The sequence below is a fragment of the Leucopleurus acutus genome, assembly GCF_964270905.1.
Source record: "Leucopleurus acutus genome assembly, chromosome: 5".
In the NCBI taxonomy this organism is placed as follows: Eukaryota; Metazoa; Chordata; class Mammalia; order Artiodactyla; family Delphinidae; genus Leucopleurus; species Leucopleurus acutus.
In genome coordinates this window covers 77,499,031-77,521,033 of record NC_139147.1, presented here as the reverse complement: position 1 = coordinate 77,521,033, position 22,003 = coordinate 77,499,031, and the positions used below count along the sequence as shown (strand labels likewise).

Sequence of the window (22,003 nt, the reverse complement as noted above, 5' to 3'; positions counted from 1 at the left end):
CCAGGCTTCTGACTCTGTGTTTAGGGCTTTTTCTACTAGTCTGACACCAAGTTCAGCACAATTTTTTTAAAGGGCTTTAACATAGTGCAAATAAAATTCGCATCAAACAATTTTGTAATCACTTCTCTTTCTCTGCTTACCTTTGGAATCATGCTGAATTGGGGACGGATTCAGAAGAAAAATCAGACTAAATTTAGAACCTAACATGAATGGACATTGAAAGTCACATGAATAATCTAACCATATATCCATCTGGGTAATTGTTTCCAATGTATATATACTTCAATGTATTCATTTTTGGAGAGTTGGGAACAGGCATGCATGTTCACTTTGACTTATAGAAATAGAAGTTGACAGACACATATGTGAGGGGTGTGTTTCTTATCCAACTCCCAAGTTTGTTTTTTAAAACTGAAGTATTGAGTACTTATTATACACCAGTAGGATGCTTTAATATGCATTACTTAATTTAATCCACATAATAAACCTGTGAGGTAAGTTTAATTACTCTCATCTTAGAGTTGATTAAATTAGATTTTCAAAGTTTAAGTAAAAAAAAAACAATTGTATGCTTTGTATATGGTCAGGTCAAGGTTAGAACCCTGGTCATTAAATCTTTGAAACTTCTACACTTAAATACTACCCTTTCAGGGCATCTTTCTTTCAGTTTAGGAATATATAATGTTATAAGAAGCAGCAATCCTATGAATGAACATTCAACTGATAACTAGATAACAGGTAGACTTACGTACTGACCTCACATTGTGATTTTGAATTTTCCATTTGCTTGTTCATTAATTAATACTTACTTATTTAATCATTTCCCAAACTAGACACTCTGTGCATGTTGAAGAGAAATATGTAGAAAAGAAATAATTGAGAAAGACTTGAAATCGATTAATTATTAAGTAGTATGAGAAAGAAGTTTATCTCATATAGGCTTTGGGAAGCAAAAACACTGGATAAACATTCTATCCGAAGCATGAAGGATCCTCAGTATATTTTTTGCCCTTTGTTTGCTTCTTTTAAATGAAAGAAGTGTTGTAATTGACTATCCATTGAACTGTGGGCCCTCTCAAGAATTGACGGACTATGCCAGGAAGTTGGGCAATGCTTTACTGAAGAGCAGAATTTTGAAATGGGTTATGTGGAATAAAGGCTACATATTTGACGTCATATCCCTTTGTCCCTTCCTCTCTATCACAGGCTCTCCAAACGATGCATTGCCTCCCCAGTTCTATTCACCCACTGATCTTGTGGTCTACGAGAAAGAACCAGGTAATTATAGCTGTGCCTCGGAATATCAGTTAGATCCTCTTAATTATGAGGAATAAAATGTCACTTACGTTAACGCAAGAGAATAGAGGGCTATTGTAAAGAAACACAGGAATTGAAACTGAAGTGCTCTCAGAAACCTAGTCATCTTTGGGTCTTATCTGGCTTCATTGATCTCGTGGGCAGCTCAGGGATTCTCTGCTTCTCTCACAGCAGATGCTCCCTTCTCCCTCTGTGAGCAGTTTTCTTCTGATTAGCAATTTCTGTTTGATGCAAACTTTAGCCTGTGCAGGGCTTTGGTTTACCGAGACTTCAACATGAGCACCAGATGTCCTTTAAACTTCTACCCCACTACAAAGGAGCAGGGAGTAGACCTGGAGTCAGAACTGTGAATTCAACAGGTAACAACTAATAGGACTAGTACACCTTGATTCAGAACACCATCGAATGCGTACGCTGGCTACCTGGGTTTCCTTTTAGTTTTCATAATTTTTCATTCTAGACAAAAATCATTTGGAACTGACCAAATAAGGCATAATCTGTTATTCTTCTGACTCAAAGCCTTTCACAGTTAACTTGAAAACCCATAGAAAATTTTAACATTCTCAATATTTCATCCTTACCAATAAATTCACTTCAAACCCAATGAAAAGTATAAAAGAAAATTTGTTTAAAATGTACTAAAGATAATAGAAGCAGTGTTCAACATAGGTGGAGAACAATGATACGCCCCCCCCCCCAAATTAAGAAAAGGTTTCAAATAGTGATCTGCCTTGTGAAAAAATAATACCAAGGGGAGTCTGCCCACCCCAAATGGACCAGATTTCCTAGAATCAGTAGTGGTTTTATGTATTAATATGAACATTCTTCTTGCTATCAGGGTAAACCCTTATTAATCTTCTAAATATCTTTCCTCTATCTATCATATTATGGTTATAAAAACATGCCTGAATCCATATTCACTTTATAACTGGAGAGGAAGGCATAAAAACCATGCATTGGAAAAGAGGATAGAGTATGACCACTCAGTGAGACAAACCTGAGTTCAAATTGGGATGACAATATAATTTATCATCTCAACCTGGACACCTTTTGAGAGTGAAAGCAGTCGATATTAATAAATAACTAGGAAAGCAAGCGTAAAACAGAACTGTTCTGGGCAAACTGAAATGTAAAGTCAGTCTAGGTCAAATCCTGGTCTGCCACTATTAACAATTTGACCTTGGAATGACATGTAACATCTTTAAGCTTTAGTTTTTATATCTATAAAACATGAATTTAAAAACTATTTCATAATATTTTGTTAAAATTAAATAAGCTTAATAATAAGTAGCCAAATATAATAAATATTTAGCACAGTGAATTATTCAAAGTTCTCAGTGAGTGTGCTGCTGTTGTTGTTGTTATGATTATTATTACCAGTTTTGCCTAGAGATCCCCCCATCCTCATGTTCCATCTCAGAAGGATAGCATAGCATTTCTATTTAAAAGTTGTCTTTAAACTCATTGACTGCATCCTGATAGCTTGAGCATTTCCAGATGCATCCTGCCTGGCCAGTCCTCTCAGTGATGGCGTTGCCCCATCTTTTCTGGGCCAAGGTCCAAAGATCTGGAGAACCTTACCTCAATCACCCATTGTTTGTGAGGGAAATAACAGAGGAGAAGAGTAGTCCATGGAGGTTTAGGGCTAAAAAAAGGAATGTTGTCAGAGACTTTTTGAATAAATAACTGTCATTTTAGAACATATATAGGTTGTATTAAAAGATGGGCATTCTAATAGTTTTATATAAAGCTGCTGTCCTTTTCTTGGTTTGTTTCTTATGCAGTGAAGGAAGGAGGTTACCTTATGGTAGCCCACTTGAAAATCAGTCAGAAGTAGGGTTGAAGGTACACATAAATTTTATGGCTTTTGATTAATCACAGAATAGAACCAGTATAACCATGTGAAGGTTACAAACTGATGAGTTAACTTGTTTTTTTAGGAGAGGAGCTACTCATCCCCTGTAAAGTCTTTTTTACTTTCCTGAAGGACTCTCGCAATGAGGTTTGGTGGACCATTGATGGAAGAAAGCCAGAGGACACCACTATTGACGTAGCTGTTAATGAAAGGTATCATTGACACAGGCAAGGGGGTGACTAACCCTTGTCCCTCAACCTAATACCTTCCAGTGTATGCTGATCAATGAAAATTAAAATTCTAATTTTTGCCTATCATTAACAAAAATCAGCAAGAATTTCAAGTCTTTAGTGGCTATACCCCAAAGCAGGATTATTGGACTTGCAATCCAAGCCCCAGATGCCACCTGATGGTTACATCTTTATGATACCCACTTGAAGGTAGATGGAGTGCATATCCTATATGAATGAAAAGGCCAGGATATAGGGTTGTGGATGGATGAAAGCCTGTCAGCGTGGCCCTATTCTCTTTCTCAAGTCTGGAGTCTGGGCCTATGTTTTTGTGCCTCAGATAACTGTGTTAGTTTCTTGTCTTACAGTCAGCATATATTTCCTATTTTCCTCCTCTTTCTTAATCTTCATAGCATACAAGTCACATTTTTCATTAATAATAATTTTTAATATTAACTAAATACATTAATGGTCTTTAAATTTTATTTTTTAAATGGATGGTGTGGAAATATAGCTCATTCTTAAAGTAACAAGCTGGGTCATTTTATTCATAAATAAACATGACTTTTTTTGAAGTGGCTTGAGTTGGCAAGGAGAACTGCAACAATTAATTAAAATGAGCAGCTGACTAATTACATGACAAAGTAGTTCTGAAAACTTATGCCTTATCTATCATCTATGTGTGGATATATCTTAGGCTATTTGAACTTCTAGAATTTAAAAGATATTTATCCCCTACTAGTAAACTTAGACTTTATGCAGAAATTATGAAATGTCATCAGGTATTATGCAAGATACTTAGTCCCTAACTGAGTAGATTTTATAGGAGTAACAATGATAGAACATAAATGCCAGTATAATGTGATAAATGCAGTGAATGGGAAGTATGGAATGTTAAAGAAAGATTTAGTTGGGGATTCCAGTCAGCTTTAGCGGATTCAGTAATGCTTCTCAGATGATACAGAGACTAAATAAAGATTTGAAGGATGAGTAGAAATAAACTAGATAAAGAAATCAAAAGTATGTTCCTGGTAAAAAGAACATCATGTGCGAAGGTGTGGAGGTTTCGAGAAGCAGAACATATTTAAAGATACAGAAAGGGGCTTCCCTGGTGGCGCAGTGGTTGAGAGTCCGCCTGCCGATGCAGGGGACACGGGTACGTGCCCTGGTTCAGGAAGATCCCTAATGCCACAGAGCGGCTGGGCCCGTGAGCCATGGCCGCTGAGCCTGCGCGTCCGGAGCCTGTGCTCTGCAACGGGAGAGGCCACAACAGTGAGAGGCCGCATACCACAAAAAAAAAAAAAAAAAAAAAAAGATACAGAAGGAGTTTCCTGAAATTGGAGCAGTTTTTGCTGAAGGAATTGATGAAAGATGTGGCTGGAGGCACAGAAGGAGAGTTATTATTTCAGGAATTCTGAACATTGTGCTTCCAATCCTCACAATAATAATGAATGAATAGTAATGAAAGTCATGTTGTTCTTCCTTGTTGCTCTTGAAACACAAGTCATTGTTCATTGTTCAGCAGTGCAGTTAAGCTTAGGTTAAATCCATCACAGTCCTTAACCAAATTCTCATGACCTACAGTAAACTGCATCAGAAGAACCCAGATGTCAGTCAACTGTAGGAGAGAGAATATTTTTTCCTCCTTTTGAGCAAAGTAGTTCAAAGGGATCTTAAATCTTGATCTTAGACCCAAAGCATTTGATCTCTAACTTGCTGAGAATTGGATATATTTATTTTCACGAAGTTTACTTGCTCTGAGAAGTTTATTCTTTTTAGGATATAACCATGAGGTTTGACCAAAATGTTCTATCGGTGTTCAAAATCCAAGTTTTGGGAATCTCTGAAATGTATCAACTATCACTGTGGGATACTAATAATAATAGCCTAATTAAACATTGTTCTAACACTTATGCATTAACATACTCAATCCTCAGAATTCTAGAGTAAGTTAATACATGCAGTGCAATATGTAGACATTGCCACTTTCCTCCTTTTCAAAGGAGGAACTAAGATGTGGAAAGATTAGTTACCATGCCCAAAGTATATAAGCAATAAGTGGCAAAGCCTGGATCAAACTCCAAAGGAGTCGGACCTCAGAAGCTTCTCTCTAAAATGATGCTGCATCCTACCTCAGATGTTTGAGGATAGGAGACGTTTCCCTTTGAAGACAGATCTGTAGTATGATGCTAACTCTGGGAGTTGATCTACATATTGGGATTGTGTATAGTATAGATGGTAAAGAATGGTATTGGAATCTAGAAGCTAGTCTCCTTTTGTAACTCCTTTTGGATCACAGGCAACTCAGCTTATCGACATCCTCACCTAGGAGCTCTGGCCCCTGAGTCTTGCTAATGGTTTGATTTTCTTTCCCCTAATTCTAGTGTAACTCTGAGTATAACAGAAGACGAGACAAGGACTCAGCTTCTGAGCATCAAGAAAGTTACTGCTGAGGATCTCAAGCGCAACTATGTCTGTCATGCCAGAAATGCCAAAGGGGAGGTTGACAAACCAGCCAAGGTGAAACAGAAAGGTAATGGATGCACTCAGCAGATGAATCTGTGAACTCCAAATGCAACACTGAGGTGAATAAGAAAAAAGGAGAAACTGAGAACGAGAGAGCTCCAGCACTTAGCATATATGACACATAGTAATGAATTAAAGTTGAATGAAAAAATCTTGAGAGAAAGTTTCCATTTATATAAAGATACTCAAAATATTATAATATTTCTTATAGTTTTAGTATCTTAATGCCCAAATGTGACTTTAAAATTCCATAGGATTATGATAATGAAGCATAGTTTTATATCTGTACAGTAATGAAAAATAAAGAAAATATTTAAAGCTACCAAAGATTTAATAAAACTGGTAGAGTCACTTATTGTTGGTGAATTGTAAAGACCCTTTTAGAAATCATTGATGGCAGAGTTTAGGCGTTACAAAAAATGGTCGTACCATATGACTTAATACTTTTGGAATTTTTCCTGGACAACTAACTTAACAGAAAGAGAATTATGTCCCCATCTATATTCTTAGAAGCATTATCTATAATAATGAAACATTATAAATAGCAACCATCTAATTGTATTCAAGTAGTTAAGATATAAAATATTCTCAAAAAAATATAATTTTAAAATGATAATTTTAAACACTATGTGCCAATATTCAAGCAGGTTTATAATATACCACTAGCCACAATTGCTAAAATGAAAATTAATTAAACTATGACTTAAAAGGCTGTAAAATGATTTCTATGTCGATATTACTATATTTTCCTACAATAAATAAAAATGATAAAGCTTTCTTGTGTGAGCTGTTGCTCCTGAAACATTTTGTGTCTAAGATTCTCTATGGGTCTCTCACCTAACAAAGAACCCCAGATAATTAATTCTCTCATGAATGTTCTTCAGTGATCTGGATAATAATGATGATGATTCATCACACATGAAGTTAAGCCATTCAGGATTATTCTGGATCCCAGTGTCAGAGCCTATAATGTTTATATAAAAAGTAAAAAAATGTTCATTTATAACTGCTGCATTTTTCAGCAGGAGTTAAACCTTTTTTAAAGCTGATGAGAAAACAGACTTCACTTTAACATTTGATTACAATTTAGAAAGTTAAGAGCAAAGGACTGAAGTGTATATGCCCCTTAAGAAGACTTAGTGGATTTGTTCTGAATAGTTAATTGCTTCTGCTCCTCAGAAGCTAGTGTAAAGAGAAAAGACTGAACCCCTTGACGTAAGGCAGTGTTTCCCAAAGTTAGTTCCTAAGAACACTACTAAGACTCTTTATAGTACTGCAATTCATTATTTTTACTCCAGGCACAGATAGCCTATGTTGGAATACTAGTTTCTATGTAATCTAATTCTGTGACCTTGGAAAAGTCACTTTAACCTTTCTGAGCTTCAATTTCTTTCTATTTAAAGTAGGCAAAAGAATACCACTCCCTCATAAGGTTGTTTTAAAGTACTCAGCACAGTTACTGGCATATATATGTATAAACATATTAAATGCTCAATGCACGTTAGCTCATTATTATTACTTCCACACGATTTTCACAGGTATTATTTGACAAAGTCTTTTATACTCAAGTATCATTAAAGTCTGGGGTAAGCAAAATCAATCAAGTTAGTTTAGTTCAGGGCCCCTTAGGTTCTTTAATATATTAGTATTTGATGTGAATATCTGCAAGGGGTTGGAATATAGTAGGCAGGATTTTTTCAAATATATTTGATTCCAGATTCTTTAAGTATGGAGCATTTTGTGGGATTCATCTTCTGAGGCATGTGTTTTGGGAAAACATATGGAGGAAAACATAATAACATTGTCAGATGGATAGAATCAAAACAATCAATTAAAATAATGTTTAATCTAGGAGTGATGTGGAAGTCTGTCCACCAGAGTTGCTTGAGTAACTCTCCTTTCACAGAAGGCTGTGTTCTCAGTGGTTTAATATGAATGGCATCAGGAATATGGAGTGACAAATGCAGCTACTGGACCAGATGATCTGTGCTGAAATTGCAGTAATATTACATGTAACCCAGTTGGATCTGTGTACATCCAGTGGTAACAGAGGTGTTGTTTACTTGGATTCTATTCTGGGCCAGCTAATGCTGAAATTCATAGGTGATATCTATGTTCACATTCATATACTATATGTAGGGGTCTTTCTCTGAATTCTGAATTCATTGACAAAGCATTCTGTGTACGTTGCCAAGATGACAGGAAGAGGCTAGAGCCTAGAATGAGAAGAGTTAACAGGGGTAGGTCTTTTGACAGCTGCACAAATTCATCTAGTCAGTTAAAGCAAAGTATTAAAGGAAAGGCAGCTAATGTCAAAACGATAAACATAAGTTTTATAATAGCAGAGTTGTAGGGACTCAGGCACGGTATAAGCTGAACTTTATGAGAACCTGCCAAACCTGTTGCCAAAGAGGTTGTACCATTTTACATTTCCATTAGTAGTGTATATAAATTCCAGGTGCTCTACTTCCTCACCTACTTTTGGAGTGGTCAAACTTCTAAATTTTGGCCATACTAGTAGATAGGTACAGGTATCACATTGTTTTTAATTTTCATTTCTCAGATACTAATGATATATGTATTACATTACCATGAACACTTTTTCATGGACTTATTTACCATTATATAATAGTTCTTCTTTTTGTGAGGTGTCCATTTGTTATTGGGTTGTTAGTGATTATATCTATATCTATATATCTTTTCTATATATAGATATATGTAATATATATTTATATAATAAATATTTAATATGTAAATATTTTTATGCAGTTTGTGAATTTTTTCTTTTGATGAGCAGAATTTTTTAAAATTTCATGAAGTCCATTTAATAAATTTCTTCTATTATAGTTAGTACTGTCTAAATCCCATATTAACAATGTTTGATTTATAAAGACTTTTCTTCTATATTTAGGCTTATGATCAATTTCTTTTTTTTTTTCTTTCCCACACAGAAACCAGTTGTTCTAGCCTCATATTGAAAGGTCCCTCCTTTTTGTATTGAATTGTTTTGACAACTTGGCCAAAAATAAATAAATAAATAAATGGCTCTATGAGTGTGGGTCTATTCCTGCATTCCCTATTGTGTCCTATTAATCTGTTTATGTATCTTTAGTCCAATACTACTTTGTCTTGATTAACAGCTTTAAAGTAAGTCAAGAAATCATATACTTTATGTCCTTCCTTCCATTTTTTTCTTTTCCAAGATTGATTTGACTATTTTAGGGACCAAATATTTTTTCATATGGATTTTAATATCAGCTTATCAATTTCTACATAAAGCCTCCTGCAATTTGATTGGGATTGCATTAACTTATAAATTGATTTGGGGAGAACTGAAATTTTACCAATATTGAGTTTTTTAACCCATTAACATGATATAGCTCTCAATTTATTTAGGACTAATTGAATATTCTCAGCAATGCTTTTTTTTTTTTTTAGTTTTGAGTGTACAGGTCTTGTACACATATGGCTAAATTTATCACTAACTATTTTGTTGTTGATGCTATTATAATGATATTTAAAATTTTTCATTTTCAAATTGCTCATTGATAAAAAATAAACATGAAATTAATTTTTTTATGGCCCTTTGACTTTTCTAAATTCACCAAAAAATAGGGTTTCTGTTTGTTTTGTTTTTTTGGCATCTTAGCATTTTCTACACACTTGATCATGTCACCCACAAATAAACAGACTTTTACTCCTTCTTTTCTAAACTTCATACTTCTGATTTCTTTTTCCTGACTGTTTCACTCTTTTGGACCTCCAGTAGCATAATCAGCAGAAATTGAGAACAGCCATCTTTGCATTGTTCCCTATCTTAGAAGGCAAATATTCAGTTTTCATGATACGTATGATGTCATTTGTAGGTTTTTGTAGATAACCTTTATGTACATGAGGGATTAATCTTCTGTCTTTGGTTTGCTGAGAGTTTTGTTTCATTTTGTATTGTTTTTATAATGAATGTCTACTGAAATTTGTCAAATTCTTTTCTTAAACATTGAGAAGGTCATATAATCTTTCTCTTTAATTCAGCTAATGTTATAATTTACATTGATTGATTTCAAAATGTTGATCCAACCTTTCATTTATGAGATAAACCCCAACATCATCATGATTTATTATCCTTTTTTATATATACCTGTTTTATTTGCTAATATTTTTAGAAGATTTTTGTTTATGTTAGGGATTTTGCTCACATATTTGTTCATGAGGGATATTGGTCTGTGATTTTCTTTTCTTGTAATGCCATTGACTAGTAAAAATGTCATGTTGGCGTCATGATATGAGTCGGTTGATGACCCCTCCTTTGCTATTATCTGAAAACTTACGTGTAAAATTGATATTACTTCTTACTCGAATATTTGAAGGGCATACCCATGAAACTATCTGGGCCTGTGTTTTCTTTATGGGAAAGCTATAAATTATGAATTCAGTTTCTTTAGTAATTATCTGGATATTGTTTCTTCATATGACAATTTGGGGAATTTGTCTTTCAGAGAAATTTTTCTGTTTCATCTAAGTTGTCACATTTTTGGCATAATTTTTACGTTATTTTTTATCTTTTTAATGTCTGCAGGATTTGTAGTGATTCTCCCTCTATCATTCCTGATATTAACAATTTATGTTTTCTCTCAATTTGCTCATGACTCAAGAAAGAGGTTTTCCAATTTTACTGATTTTTTTCAATGAACAAAGGTGTTTTCATTTATTTTTCTCTATTTTGTATTTTATTCATTTTACTCTGATTTTTCTTTTTGCTTACTTTGCATTTAATATGCCCTTCTTTTCTCTCAACTGAAGATGAAAGCACATCATTGATTTTAAATAATCCTTTTTTCCAATATAAACATTCAGAGCTATAAATTTCCCTCATAAGACCACTTTAGCTGAAACAAACAAATGATGAAATCTTGAAGTTTCCTTATCATTCAGTTCAAAATATTTTAATTATCCTTTTAATTATTTTTGACCCATGGTTTATTTAGAAATGTGTTACTTAATTTACATATTTGGGAAGTTTCCAGATAACATTTTTTATTACATTATGTATTAAAATGTATTTGAATTTTAGAACTGACTATTTTCTCTCAGTCTTGATAATTTTTGATATTTCATATTGTCATTTAAGTCTAGGTAATTTTAAAAAAAATCAGCAATGGATATTAAAAGGCAGGGAAAGGGTACCTCTGACTTAGAACTACCTGGAAAGACTGTACAGTGAAGTGGAAGGAACATGGGATTTGGTGCTAGACAGACCTCAGTTCAAGTTCAGGCTCTGGTGCAGACTGTGTATATGAACTGGTTCAAGGCTTCCATTTTTCTTTCTTTTGATCCCAACTCTCAGTGTGTCTGTGAGACTGGAGGGAGCAAGTAACACGTACTTAGCACAGTGTGGCACATTTGATTCTAATTTCTAACTTAATTCCTTCATGGCCAAAAAAATATAGTCTGCATCATTTCATTTCTTTTAAGTTTATAGGTGCTTCTTTTATTTTTTTAATTCCCAGCAGATTGTCTATTTTGGTGAATGTTTCACATGCACTTAAAAAGGATGTATATTCTGCAGCTTTGGTGTTCTATAAAAGTCAATTAAGTCAATTGGTGTCAGTGATGTTCAAGTCTCATATATGTTTATTGATTTTTTTAAATCTGCTAATATTTCATCTTTTGAGAGAAAGCGGTGTTTAAATTTTTACATAGAATTACGTTTTTTTCTAATTCTCCATTCAGTTCTACCATTTGCTTCACATTATTTTGGAATTGTGTTTTTAGATACATACACATTCAGGATTGTTATGTCTTTTCGATGAATGGACTCTTTTAAATTATGACATGTCTTTTTTGATTAATATTCTTTGTCTGATATTAATTTAGCCACTCTAGATTTCGTATAGCTAGTATTTGTATTGTATATCTTTTTTCATTCTTTTGTTTTATCTATCAATGTCTTCATATTTAATTTACATTTCTTATAGACAGCATATCATTGGGTTTTGATTTTAATACTATATGATAATTTCTGCCTTTTAATTTATATGTTTAATCCATTTGTCTTTAATGTAATTATTAGTATTATTGGCTTCAAGTCTACCATCTTACTATTTGTTGTCTACATTTACATCTATTGTTTGCTTTTTTCTCCTTCCCTGCCTTGTAGATTAATTGATAATTTCTTAGTATTCTATTTTATCACCTCTTTGGCCTACTGGCTTTACCTCCATGTTTTTTTGTTTTGTTTTGTTTTTTCTATAGTGTTTACAATATTTATCTTGAACTTATCACAATCTGCCTTGAATTAATCACTTTACATATTTTATAAGAACCTTAAAGTGGCATACTTCCATTACTTCTCTCCTGTCTTTTGTTTTATTGTTATAATACATTTCAGTTCTGCATTTATTATAAATGCCACAATACATTGCTACTATTTTTTGCTTTAAATAAGTATCCTTTAAATACATTAAGAACTGAGAAAAAAGATTTTTATATTTATTTACATATTTTCCATTTCTGGCACTATTCATTCTTGGTAACATTTTAGTCTGAAAAACTGTTTAGTATTTCTGGTGGTGCACATCTGCTGGTGACAAATTCTCTCAGCTTTGTTTTAATCTGAAAGTATCTTATTTCATCTTAATTTTTATATTTCAACACTTTATTAAGGAAGTTTTCAAATACATGGAAGATTTGAAAGAATTATACAATGAACAATCATATATCCTACCTAGATTCTATCATTTTGCTGTCTTTGCTTTATCACATATCTATCCATCTATCCATTCCTGTATGCATACAATAATGCATCTTATTTTTGATGCCTTTAAAGTAGTTACAGACATGAGTAAAAGTTATCACCTAAACCTTTAAGCATCTTATATTATCCAAATTTTAATATTTATTTACAGTTCTCTTGATTTTTTTTTTGAGGTAGAGCTTGTATAGAGTGACAAATTGCAAAACACAAGTGTATAATTTGACGATTTTTAAGAAATGCGTATATATGTATGTGTGTAACCTAAAATCAAGATATAGAATGTTATCACCATAGATAATAACCTTTCATTCCTTCTCCTTATCAGTCAATCCCTGCTACTCCTACCTCCCCCACCACTGGCAAGGCAATGTTCTGATTTTCCTTATCAGAATAGATTATTTTTTCCTCTTCTAGAACTTAGTGTACCTAGACCTATACAGAATGCACTCTTGTATAAAGCTTCTTTCATTCAGAAAATATTCTTAATATTCATGCCGTTGTGTCAGTCATTAGCTCCTTCTGTTTGCCAAGGAGTGTTTTTTTAAAAGAATATATCACAGCTTATTTATTCATTCTCTGGGTGGAGGACATTTGGGTTGTTCACAGTTTTGAATAGAACTTCTGTTAATATTCTTATCCAAGTCTCTTTATGGACTTTTATTTTTACTTCTCTGATCTGAATATCTACTGTGGAATTACTGGCTTAGTTTTATCAGAAACTGTCAGACCTTTCTTCCCAAGTGGTAGTATCATTCTGCACTCTCACCAACAGTGTATTCACATCTTTGCCATTTGGTGTTGTTAATCTTAGTTTTAGCCATTTTGGTGAGTTCTTGGTGGTAGCTCACTGTAGTTTGTATTTCTCATGTCACTGATGACTAAGATACTGTGTACATTTTCATGTGCTTATTAGTCATTGGTATCTTCTTTTGTGATATGACTATTCAAATATTTTGTACATTTTATAAGTGAGTTGTTTGTGTTTTCATTATTGAATCTTAGCAGTTCTTTTTTCTATCCTGGATACCAGTTCTTTGTCAGATAGATGCTTTGCAAATACCTTCTCCCAGTCTGTGTCTTGCTAATTCCTTTCTTCAGTGGTATATTTTAGTGAACAAAGGTTATTACTCTTGATGAGGTGTAATTTATTAATGTTTTCTTTAATGGTATTGTGTTCTGTGTTCTAAGAAATACCCCCAAGTCATCAAGCTTCATTTTTTTTTGGGGGGGGTCTATGATCCATCTCCAATTATTATTATTTTTAATGTATTTTGTGAGGTAGGAATTGAAGTTTAATCTTGTGTTATATGGATATCCAGTTCCAGCACAACTTGTTGGAAAGATTTTTATTTCCTCATTATGTTGCTCTGGTGCCTTTCACTGCATACGTAACTTTAGGTTGGAAGTGTTCTTTTTCTTTTTATTCTTTCAGCCCTTTGAAAGTGCAATTCCATTGTCTTATGGCTAATATTATTTCTAATATGAATCAGGCAGGGTTTTCTTGTTATTTTTTAATCATGTTTCCCTTTATGTACACCCCCTCTCTTTTTCTTTGGCAGGTTTTAAGATTTTCTCTTCTTCATTGTTTTTCAAAACTTACATCATGATACACTTTGCTGTAGTTTTATTTGTATATATCTTCTTTAAGTTTCTTTATACTTCTTAGTTCTGTGAGTATATTTTTTATTTAATTTGAAAAAACCAGCCATTATTTCTTCAAGTATGTTTTGCTCATTTTTTCATTTATTCATCCTTTCCTTTTCTTCTAGTACTTGTTATATTTAGGATAGACCCCTCAGCGTTGTCCCACACATCACTGAGGTTCTCGTTATTTTTTTTTTCATCCTTTTTTCACTCTGTATTTCACTTAGGATGGTTTCTGCTGACTATTTCTTTCTTGATATCTAATCTGCAGTGTTTTTAATTTCAGGATTTTCTTTTTCAGTTTTTGAATTTATATTTCTCCATCAAAATGTCTGTACTGATATTTCCTATTTGCTCTTATAATGTTCACGGTCTTTTTTTAAATTCAACAGATATATTTATAATACTCATTTTAAAGTATTTATCTCCTAATTCCACATGATAGCCATTTTTATTGGCTATCTTTCTTCTGATTGTGGGTCCTTTTTTTTGGCTTTCTTTCTGTCTAGTTGTGTTTTTTTTATTTAATCCTATACTGGACATTATAGATGGTACACTATTGACTGTCTGAATTTTATAAATGCCTGTTAATTTTTGTTCTAGCAGGTAGTTAATTTACTTGCATAACATCTTGCTTATTTGAAGCATCTTGCTTATCTTTCTAGAGTAGGTCCAAACTAGGCTTCTCTCTAAGGCTAGATTGGACCTATTTCTAAGGCATATACTATCTGGGGTCTCTACTTAATACTTGGGGAGCTAAATAAAGTTTCTTCAGTCTGGGTGGTCTTAACTCAAATGTCTCTCAGCCCTGTATGTGCTCCTAAGTTGTTCAGTTCCCAACTCTTTAGCAGTCATTTCTTCCCTGGTGGTTTTTCTTTCACTGGTAGCTCTTCCTTGCCTGACTCTGAGAAGTGTCACCCTTTGTATTTTTCCAAAGACTTGTGGATTTCTAGAGCTCTTTGTCTACATAGTTTTCTTCTCTCCAGTACCCAGGTCTACAAATGCAGTAGTCATGAACTCTACTTTTGGTTTCCTCGCTCAGTGTAAATACTGTTTGTCTGTGTCACAGTCCCCAAGGTGTCATTAGGCAAAAAGCCAGGGAGATCATGAGCTTACCTTTTTGTATCCTATCTCTCACAGATCACACTCGTACACAACCAGTTGTCCAAATTTGAAAAGTTGTTATTTTAGATATTATGGAGAGAAGGCTACCCCAATCACTTCTCTAAGATCAGAAGCTGAAGTCGAAAATGCACAAATTTTAACACATTATGATAGCCAAACAAATCAGATGGTTAGCTGGAAATCTGGGCTCTGGAGCCTGCCATTACTATAGAATTGCAAAAGGGATGGAGGGAATTCTGATTCAGAGAGTAACAGCAGAGCAAATCGCTAAATTTTACTCCCTCCTGAATCAGATTATCAGTGAGATCAAAGATAGAAGCAGTTTAGGAGTCCAATTTGGTCAAATTACATCACCCCTTTTGATTGGAAACCCTTTGGTCTGGGATTGCTCAGAGGATCAATGTGGGGCAGACAGAAAATGTGGGCTAAGGGTCATACTTTCCCTACAAGCCGGCAAAGCTGTATATGAAAGCTTTTTAGAGCACTTCCTGAATGTGATTCAAACCATTTAGGAATTCAGACTTGTGAATTATTTATCTTAAGAGTTCCATTAGTTAAATAACATTAGGAGCTTCTTGATATCATCAAGATGGTCCAACAAAATACAATCTGTAAATATGACACATATAATTGTATGACACAAAATTAAAAAGCTCTACTAGAAATAAAATAGGCAGTAGTAAAATAAATGTGGCAGAGGGAAAGCCATGAGTATAATTTATCTCTTGATCACTAAGCAAGGTAACTATTGATATTTAAAACAAAATCCATTTCAGGTTAGTGCATCCACTGACCTCTTTTATTTTTCCTTATTGTGAAATGTCCACCCAGAGGGAGCCAAAATAACTGAGCAAATAATGAAGATGACAGTGGGAATTAACCCAGTATGTTGTTAACATGTACTCAGAAATACCAAGGACACAGCAATTTTCATGCCAGCTACTCAGATTGATCTTAGTAAATTCTCATCCACTGCACTGACACAGCTTCTGACATTTTGTCATGGGAATTTTCTTATTTTAAAGCACCATTGTTCATGGGATGAGTACAAGAGTACCTAATAATTCTGCACTGCTGAGTCCTAGGCTGTATCTGCATCAGAATTAGTAGCCAGAATGTAGGATAATGAACTCGAAACTTAATGATTATTCCCTTTAATAAGAGAACTTCAGACTCCACTCCAGGCTGCTCAACATTTTCCCCTTAGAATAGCTACCTGTTTTAAAAGGGATTTTTCCACTAGTGTATGATCAATAATTGAACTTCATTGTAGTGTTGTGTAAAGATCTCTGAACTTTGGAGTCAGGAAGGCTTGATAACAATCCCAGCTTTGAAGAAAATTTTTCTATGCCTAGTCCTGGCAAACACTTAACACCTATGATGTTCAGGTGCTCAAAGGGGCCTTTTCTCACCACCATACCAGATATACCTCTCCTGCCCCAACCCCTCCCCTAGGTCACTCCATCACATTATCCTGGTTTATTTCCTTTATAACACTGATCACTGTCTAAAAGTAACTATCTTATTTATTTATTTCCACATTTACTTCCCTGCATTAGACTATTAGCCCTAAGAGGGCAGAGACCCTTCCTGTCTTATCTACCATTATAACCTTGACAGCTTCTAGCAAATAGTAGATATCAGTAAGTAATTGTCAAATCAACTAATACATAATTTAAGCCATTTCTGCTTCAGATCCAGTAAATATTTTATTCCATCTCAAACTCTTTAGTTTCATTTTCACAAGCTAATAAAACAGCCAAATGAAGTTACTAATACATAGTATATATAGTACTAGATTTATTTTAAATATCCCAAAAGTGTATAGTGTTATATCAAGAGATGCTTATTCAGATCCTAGAAATTCTCGGGATAAGATGGATGAAGAAGACATAGTCTCTACCTAGAGGACTGTAAATGTATAGTTTAATGGGGAGTGAGAAACAGTGGAGAAGCAGGCTTGTGGAATGTGTATCCTAGTAATGTAGACCTGATAGATACTTTCAGGGCCAAGCATACTCAGCATTTGGTGGATACCCTCATTTTCTGCTCAATGATAATAAGATTTTTGAGGCCTATTGTCAAATATAAAGAAAAAGGAATTAAATTTCTTCTATATGACACTGGACAAGAGGAGGAAATTAAGACTGTTATAAACACATTAAAATGTTTTCTCAGTTCAACTGCTCCAGCAATTAAAATTCTACCAATATCATGGGCTGGTCCAGGTAAGAGATGCACAAACAGAGGATGGAGTTACTTTTCAAAAGTATTTTTGAGGAGATTCAGTTTGTGAGTTTAATTGGATGACCTTTTAAATTCTTCTCAATGATAAAATGCTGTTTTAATTTATATATCATCAAATTCTATTCAAATCATCTAATAGTTAAAAAACACCTTCTATGCCAGTTTCTGGAAACAAAAAGATAAATATGCCACAGTCTAGTATTAAAACATAGTGCTTAACCTCTACCATGTTATCTTGTTCACACATGTAAGTCAGGTTCATGGCTCAGCTGCTCGGCATAAACAGCTATTTACAGGATGATGGGTCACCGCAATCACCACGTACAAATCAGTTTGTTTCTTTGTTGTTCATTCCAATGCTAGCTCCAAGATACACAGTGGAACTGGCGTGTGGTTTTGGAGCCACAGTCCTACTGGTGGTGATTCTCATTGTTGTTTACCATGTTTACTGGCTAGAGATGGTCCTATTTTACCGGGCTCATTTTGGAACGGATGAAACCATTTTAGGTGAGTAATGAAAGTTTGTTGTACATCTCCCTACTGTCGTCTTTAGAAAACATGTTGGCTTGATAACACCTAGGTTAATTGGAAGATGTAATTAGACTACCTTTTGTTTCAGCCCTTGCTATTGAAAATCTTCCTAATGCGTATTATTCTGCTTTCTTGGGTCAATATGTGATTTAGTTTAGATCAGCACTATTCAAATAGAAATATAATGCAAGCCACATATGTAATTTAATATTTTTCTAGTGGTCACATAAGGAAAAGTAGAAGAAAAAGTGAAAATAATTTTAATAATATATCTTATCTAATTTAATATATTCCAAATACTATCATTTTAGCTTGTAATTAATATTAAGTTAATAGAGATATTTTAGTCCTATTTTTGGTACTAAAAATCTTCAAAATTCAGTATGTATTGTATTTTATACATATAGCATATCTCAATTCAGACCAACTGCATTTCAAGGGCTCAATAACCACTTGTGGCTTGTGGCTACTGTACTGGACCCTGCATGTCCACACTCTTTGTAACCACAGGTGATCCATGTACCAGAAGCATCACATGGGAGCTTACTAAAAGGAGAATCTAAAGCCTACTCTGAATCAGAAGCTATATTTCAACAGTATCCCGAAATGATTCATATATACACATTAAAGTTTAAGGAGCACTGTTCTAGAGCATATGTGCCTGGTGACAAGAATGAAACATTTAACCTATAGATTCTTAGACCCATCCCATAAAGATTCTCATTGAGTGGGTTTGTGGAAGAGACACAGAACCTGTATTTTTAATGAGAGGTGATTTTTATAATTAGGCAATTTTGAGAAAGATTGATTCATTGAATCTAGGTATATTTTTAATTGTAGATATTTTCAGGTGTACATAATTTTAGACAGTTTCTCAAGGTTTTGCTCAATTTATAATTCTAACATATTAGTGAGTGACATACTAGGACAGGAACTAGAAATTTTCTGCATGCTATTATTGCCAGCACATATGACTGAGTATTTGCTTCCTGATTCTGTTAATTCATAGTTGAATGAGCCAAACCTCATTCATTCTCCACTACAAAATCTGAACTCAGTGATATGAGAGGAGAAGACACATCAGATGAAATTTTCAATTACACCTTAAAATAGTCATTTTGCCTGTCACAGGTGGGAAATCATACTGAAATCTGTCAGCTAATTTATATAAGTAAAAAATGAAAATGTCAAATATTCAAAAGTTCGATTTCAGAAAAAAATGCAATACTATTGAGGAACATTCCTAATTTATATTGGATCTGTGTTTTCTGTTTTAATTTTTGCTAGATGGGAAGGAATATGATATTTATGTATCCTATGCAAGGAATGCTGAAGAAGAAGAATTTGTATTACTGACCCTACGTGGAGTCTTGGAGAATGAATTTGGATACAAGCTGTGCATCTTTGACCGAGACAGTCTGCCTGGGGGAAGTAGGTATTTCAGATGAATATAGGTGATGCTACACTTAAAGGCAGAGAAGATCCTTAGCTTTGGGTCATGTACAAGAGTCATGGTACAACTCTATGTTGGCATCTTTGGACATTTAAATGTCCAATGCTTTGATGTAATAGACAGACTCTAGGAATAAATCTACATTGTAAGATGTAGACTATAAGTACAGTTTATGGTATTAAAATATTTTCCCAGGTAAGCTTTAAAAACTTAGTGTCAAAAAAGTGTAGATGCATGGTGGATTAGTGCTCTAAGTACCACAGCTTTAAACATTTTGTTTAGTCACATTTAGATTTTTGGAAGGTTTAGCTAATATGCATTAATCTGCCTCTAATTTTTTCGTAAAGACTGAGTTTAAACAAAACACTTTTATGAAGACTGAGGTTTACTCAATTTTACTAAAAATGAGATGCAGAAGAGAGTGCATGGAATCCTTCTTTATATTACTTACTGATAGTAAGTAGAATGTTTCCCTGTGGCATTTGCTAATATCCTTTTCTTCACCCTTGTTTTCTGGCAAACCAGTGCTACTCAAATCCCCCCTTTCCTTGTGCGTTTCTTCCTTTCTATCAGATTACACATTTGAGATAAGCTTAACATTTTACAAAGGCCAGTATATTCTAATAGGTTTTTAAAAAGTTAGAAATGCTGAATGATTTTAAATAAAAGTATACCTCTGATTTTCAGATCCAAACAGTAACACATAAAGTGATTGATAGTACATTTGAGTCTGTTTTATAAATGCACAGTAACACTCCTAAACCCATTGTTAAACTCCATACTGGTAAAAATGCATGTAATGTCTCTAATCTTTACAACAAACTAATTTATTTTCTCCCCCTAAAATCCCGTTTAATCACTTAACATGTTTTTTAAGGTTACATTGGTAATTAAGATAAAGAATAGACATTAATGTTTATTCTTATTTTGAATTAGCTGGATCACTTACTGTATCTCCCCATTCATCACCCAAAAGTCCATCAATGCTTCTGTTCTACAGCAGATGTCTCTTTCAGTATAATTTTGCCAGGAAATGGTGACTTGACTATATAGTTAAAGGATAAATTCCACTCATTTTAAGGCATAAAATCCTAAATAATTTATTTATCTATTTATTCATTCATACAGCCATTCAACAGATATTTACTACTGTGTGAAAAGTTATATAAAGATACATAGTAGAACAACAATGTAAGACCCTCCAGTACGGATTGATAGTTCTTTGAAGAATTCAGGTTCTACATAATTACTCTGGCATCTTGCTTTTGACGGTTGATCCTTGTGGTCTTCTGCATTCTCCCTGCTGTTCTCACTCAGTCCCCTTTGCCTCTGGGTCTCTCTCCCTGCTTACACACAGTCAGCCTCCAGGAATACTGCTTGGAGTAGGCAATTACTTATTCCTGGATTCTCCTCTAGGCTGCACATGCTATTTTAATTGCAAATCTTTCCCCACTGCCTCTGTACCTGCGAAGATTAAGGTGCAAAATGACGGCTTAGGGGAGTATTGTAAGCCATGAAATAGCTTTCCATAACACTGGTGCATTCCCTGGAGTCGGCTTCTATCTGAACCCCAGGTAAAGGATTATTCAGTCCTTGATAAGCAACCTCAAGGAGATAGATTATTCCCAAGAATTTAGTGATAGGAACTAATCAGAGCCCTTGACAACAGAATAAAATTACACTGCACTTCCATTTTCCCTGCGTTTTCTTCTTCTTTTTGGACATGAAGAAAGCATTTGCCTGTTAGCGAAGGCACACACATCAGCTGGCAGCTGCCGAAACACATGGCTTCACAGTAATGATAGGAGTTTAAAGAGAAAGATTCAGGGACTAATTTAGACTCCAGAACAGAGCAGAATAGAAAGCTGAGCTGAGAATGTGTTACCAGCCAAAATGCCATTCAGTTGACTAGATTTTCTTAATTTCCTATTCCAATGACATAGTGATACTAGTCTGAGTCGGGGAGGTGTCTGGCAATAGAGAGAGAGTTTCAAAAAATGAAGAGTTCTACTCTTGCTGTCCTGTGTTAGTGAAAAATGAACTTCTATGACTTTGACTCAATAATGTATATTTTTTGAATGCTCACTGGCACTAGAGAGTTAATACATGGGTGTCTTTGGGGAAAAAGGGCTCAGGAGCTGATTTTGCTGGGCCACGACATGTAATACGGTTTGAAGAAATTGATTTCAGTACAACCCACTCATCCTTCAGGTCCCGAATAATGCTTTTGAAGACCAAGGTCATAGAAATATATTTTGGCTTTAGGCTTGTTTAGAACTCTTTTGGGGTTGGAATATGTACATATAGATTCTGTTCCCCGG

General features: G+C 34.2%; 1 protein-coding gene across 3 annotated transcripts in view; it reads left to right on the top strand.

The window, feature by feature from the left end:
• Positions 1 to 22,003, top strand: part of IL1RAP (interleukin 1 receptor accessory protein) — a gene marked incomplete at its 3' end in the record, with an annotated part of 125,062 nt that overhangs the window by 94,856 nt on the left and 8,203 nt on the right. For 2 of the 3 annotated variants that reach the window (XM_082839401.1, XM_082839402.1), the window contains exons 6-10: positions 1,207 to 1,278; positions 3,258 to 3,384; positions 5,787 to 5,935; positions 18,062 to 18,205; positions 19,517 to 19,660. In XM_082839401.1, coding sequence (XP_082695527.1) covers positions 1,207 to 1,278; positions 3,258 to 3,384; positions 5,787 to 5,935; positions 18,062 to 18,205; positions 19,517 to 19,660 — 636 coding nt within the window. Of the gene's footprint in view, positions 1 to 1,206; positions 1,279 to 3,257; positions 3,385 to 5,786; positions 5,936 to 18,061; positions 18,206 to 19,238; positions 19,347 to 19,516; positions 19,661 to 22,003 lie in introns of those variants that run through there. The other variant, XM_082839403.1, reaches the window with a different exon arrangement.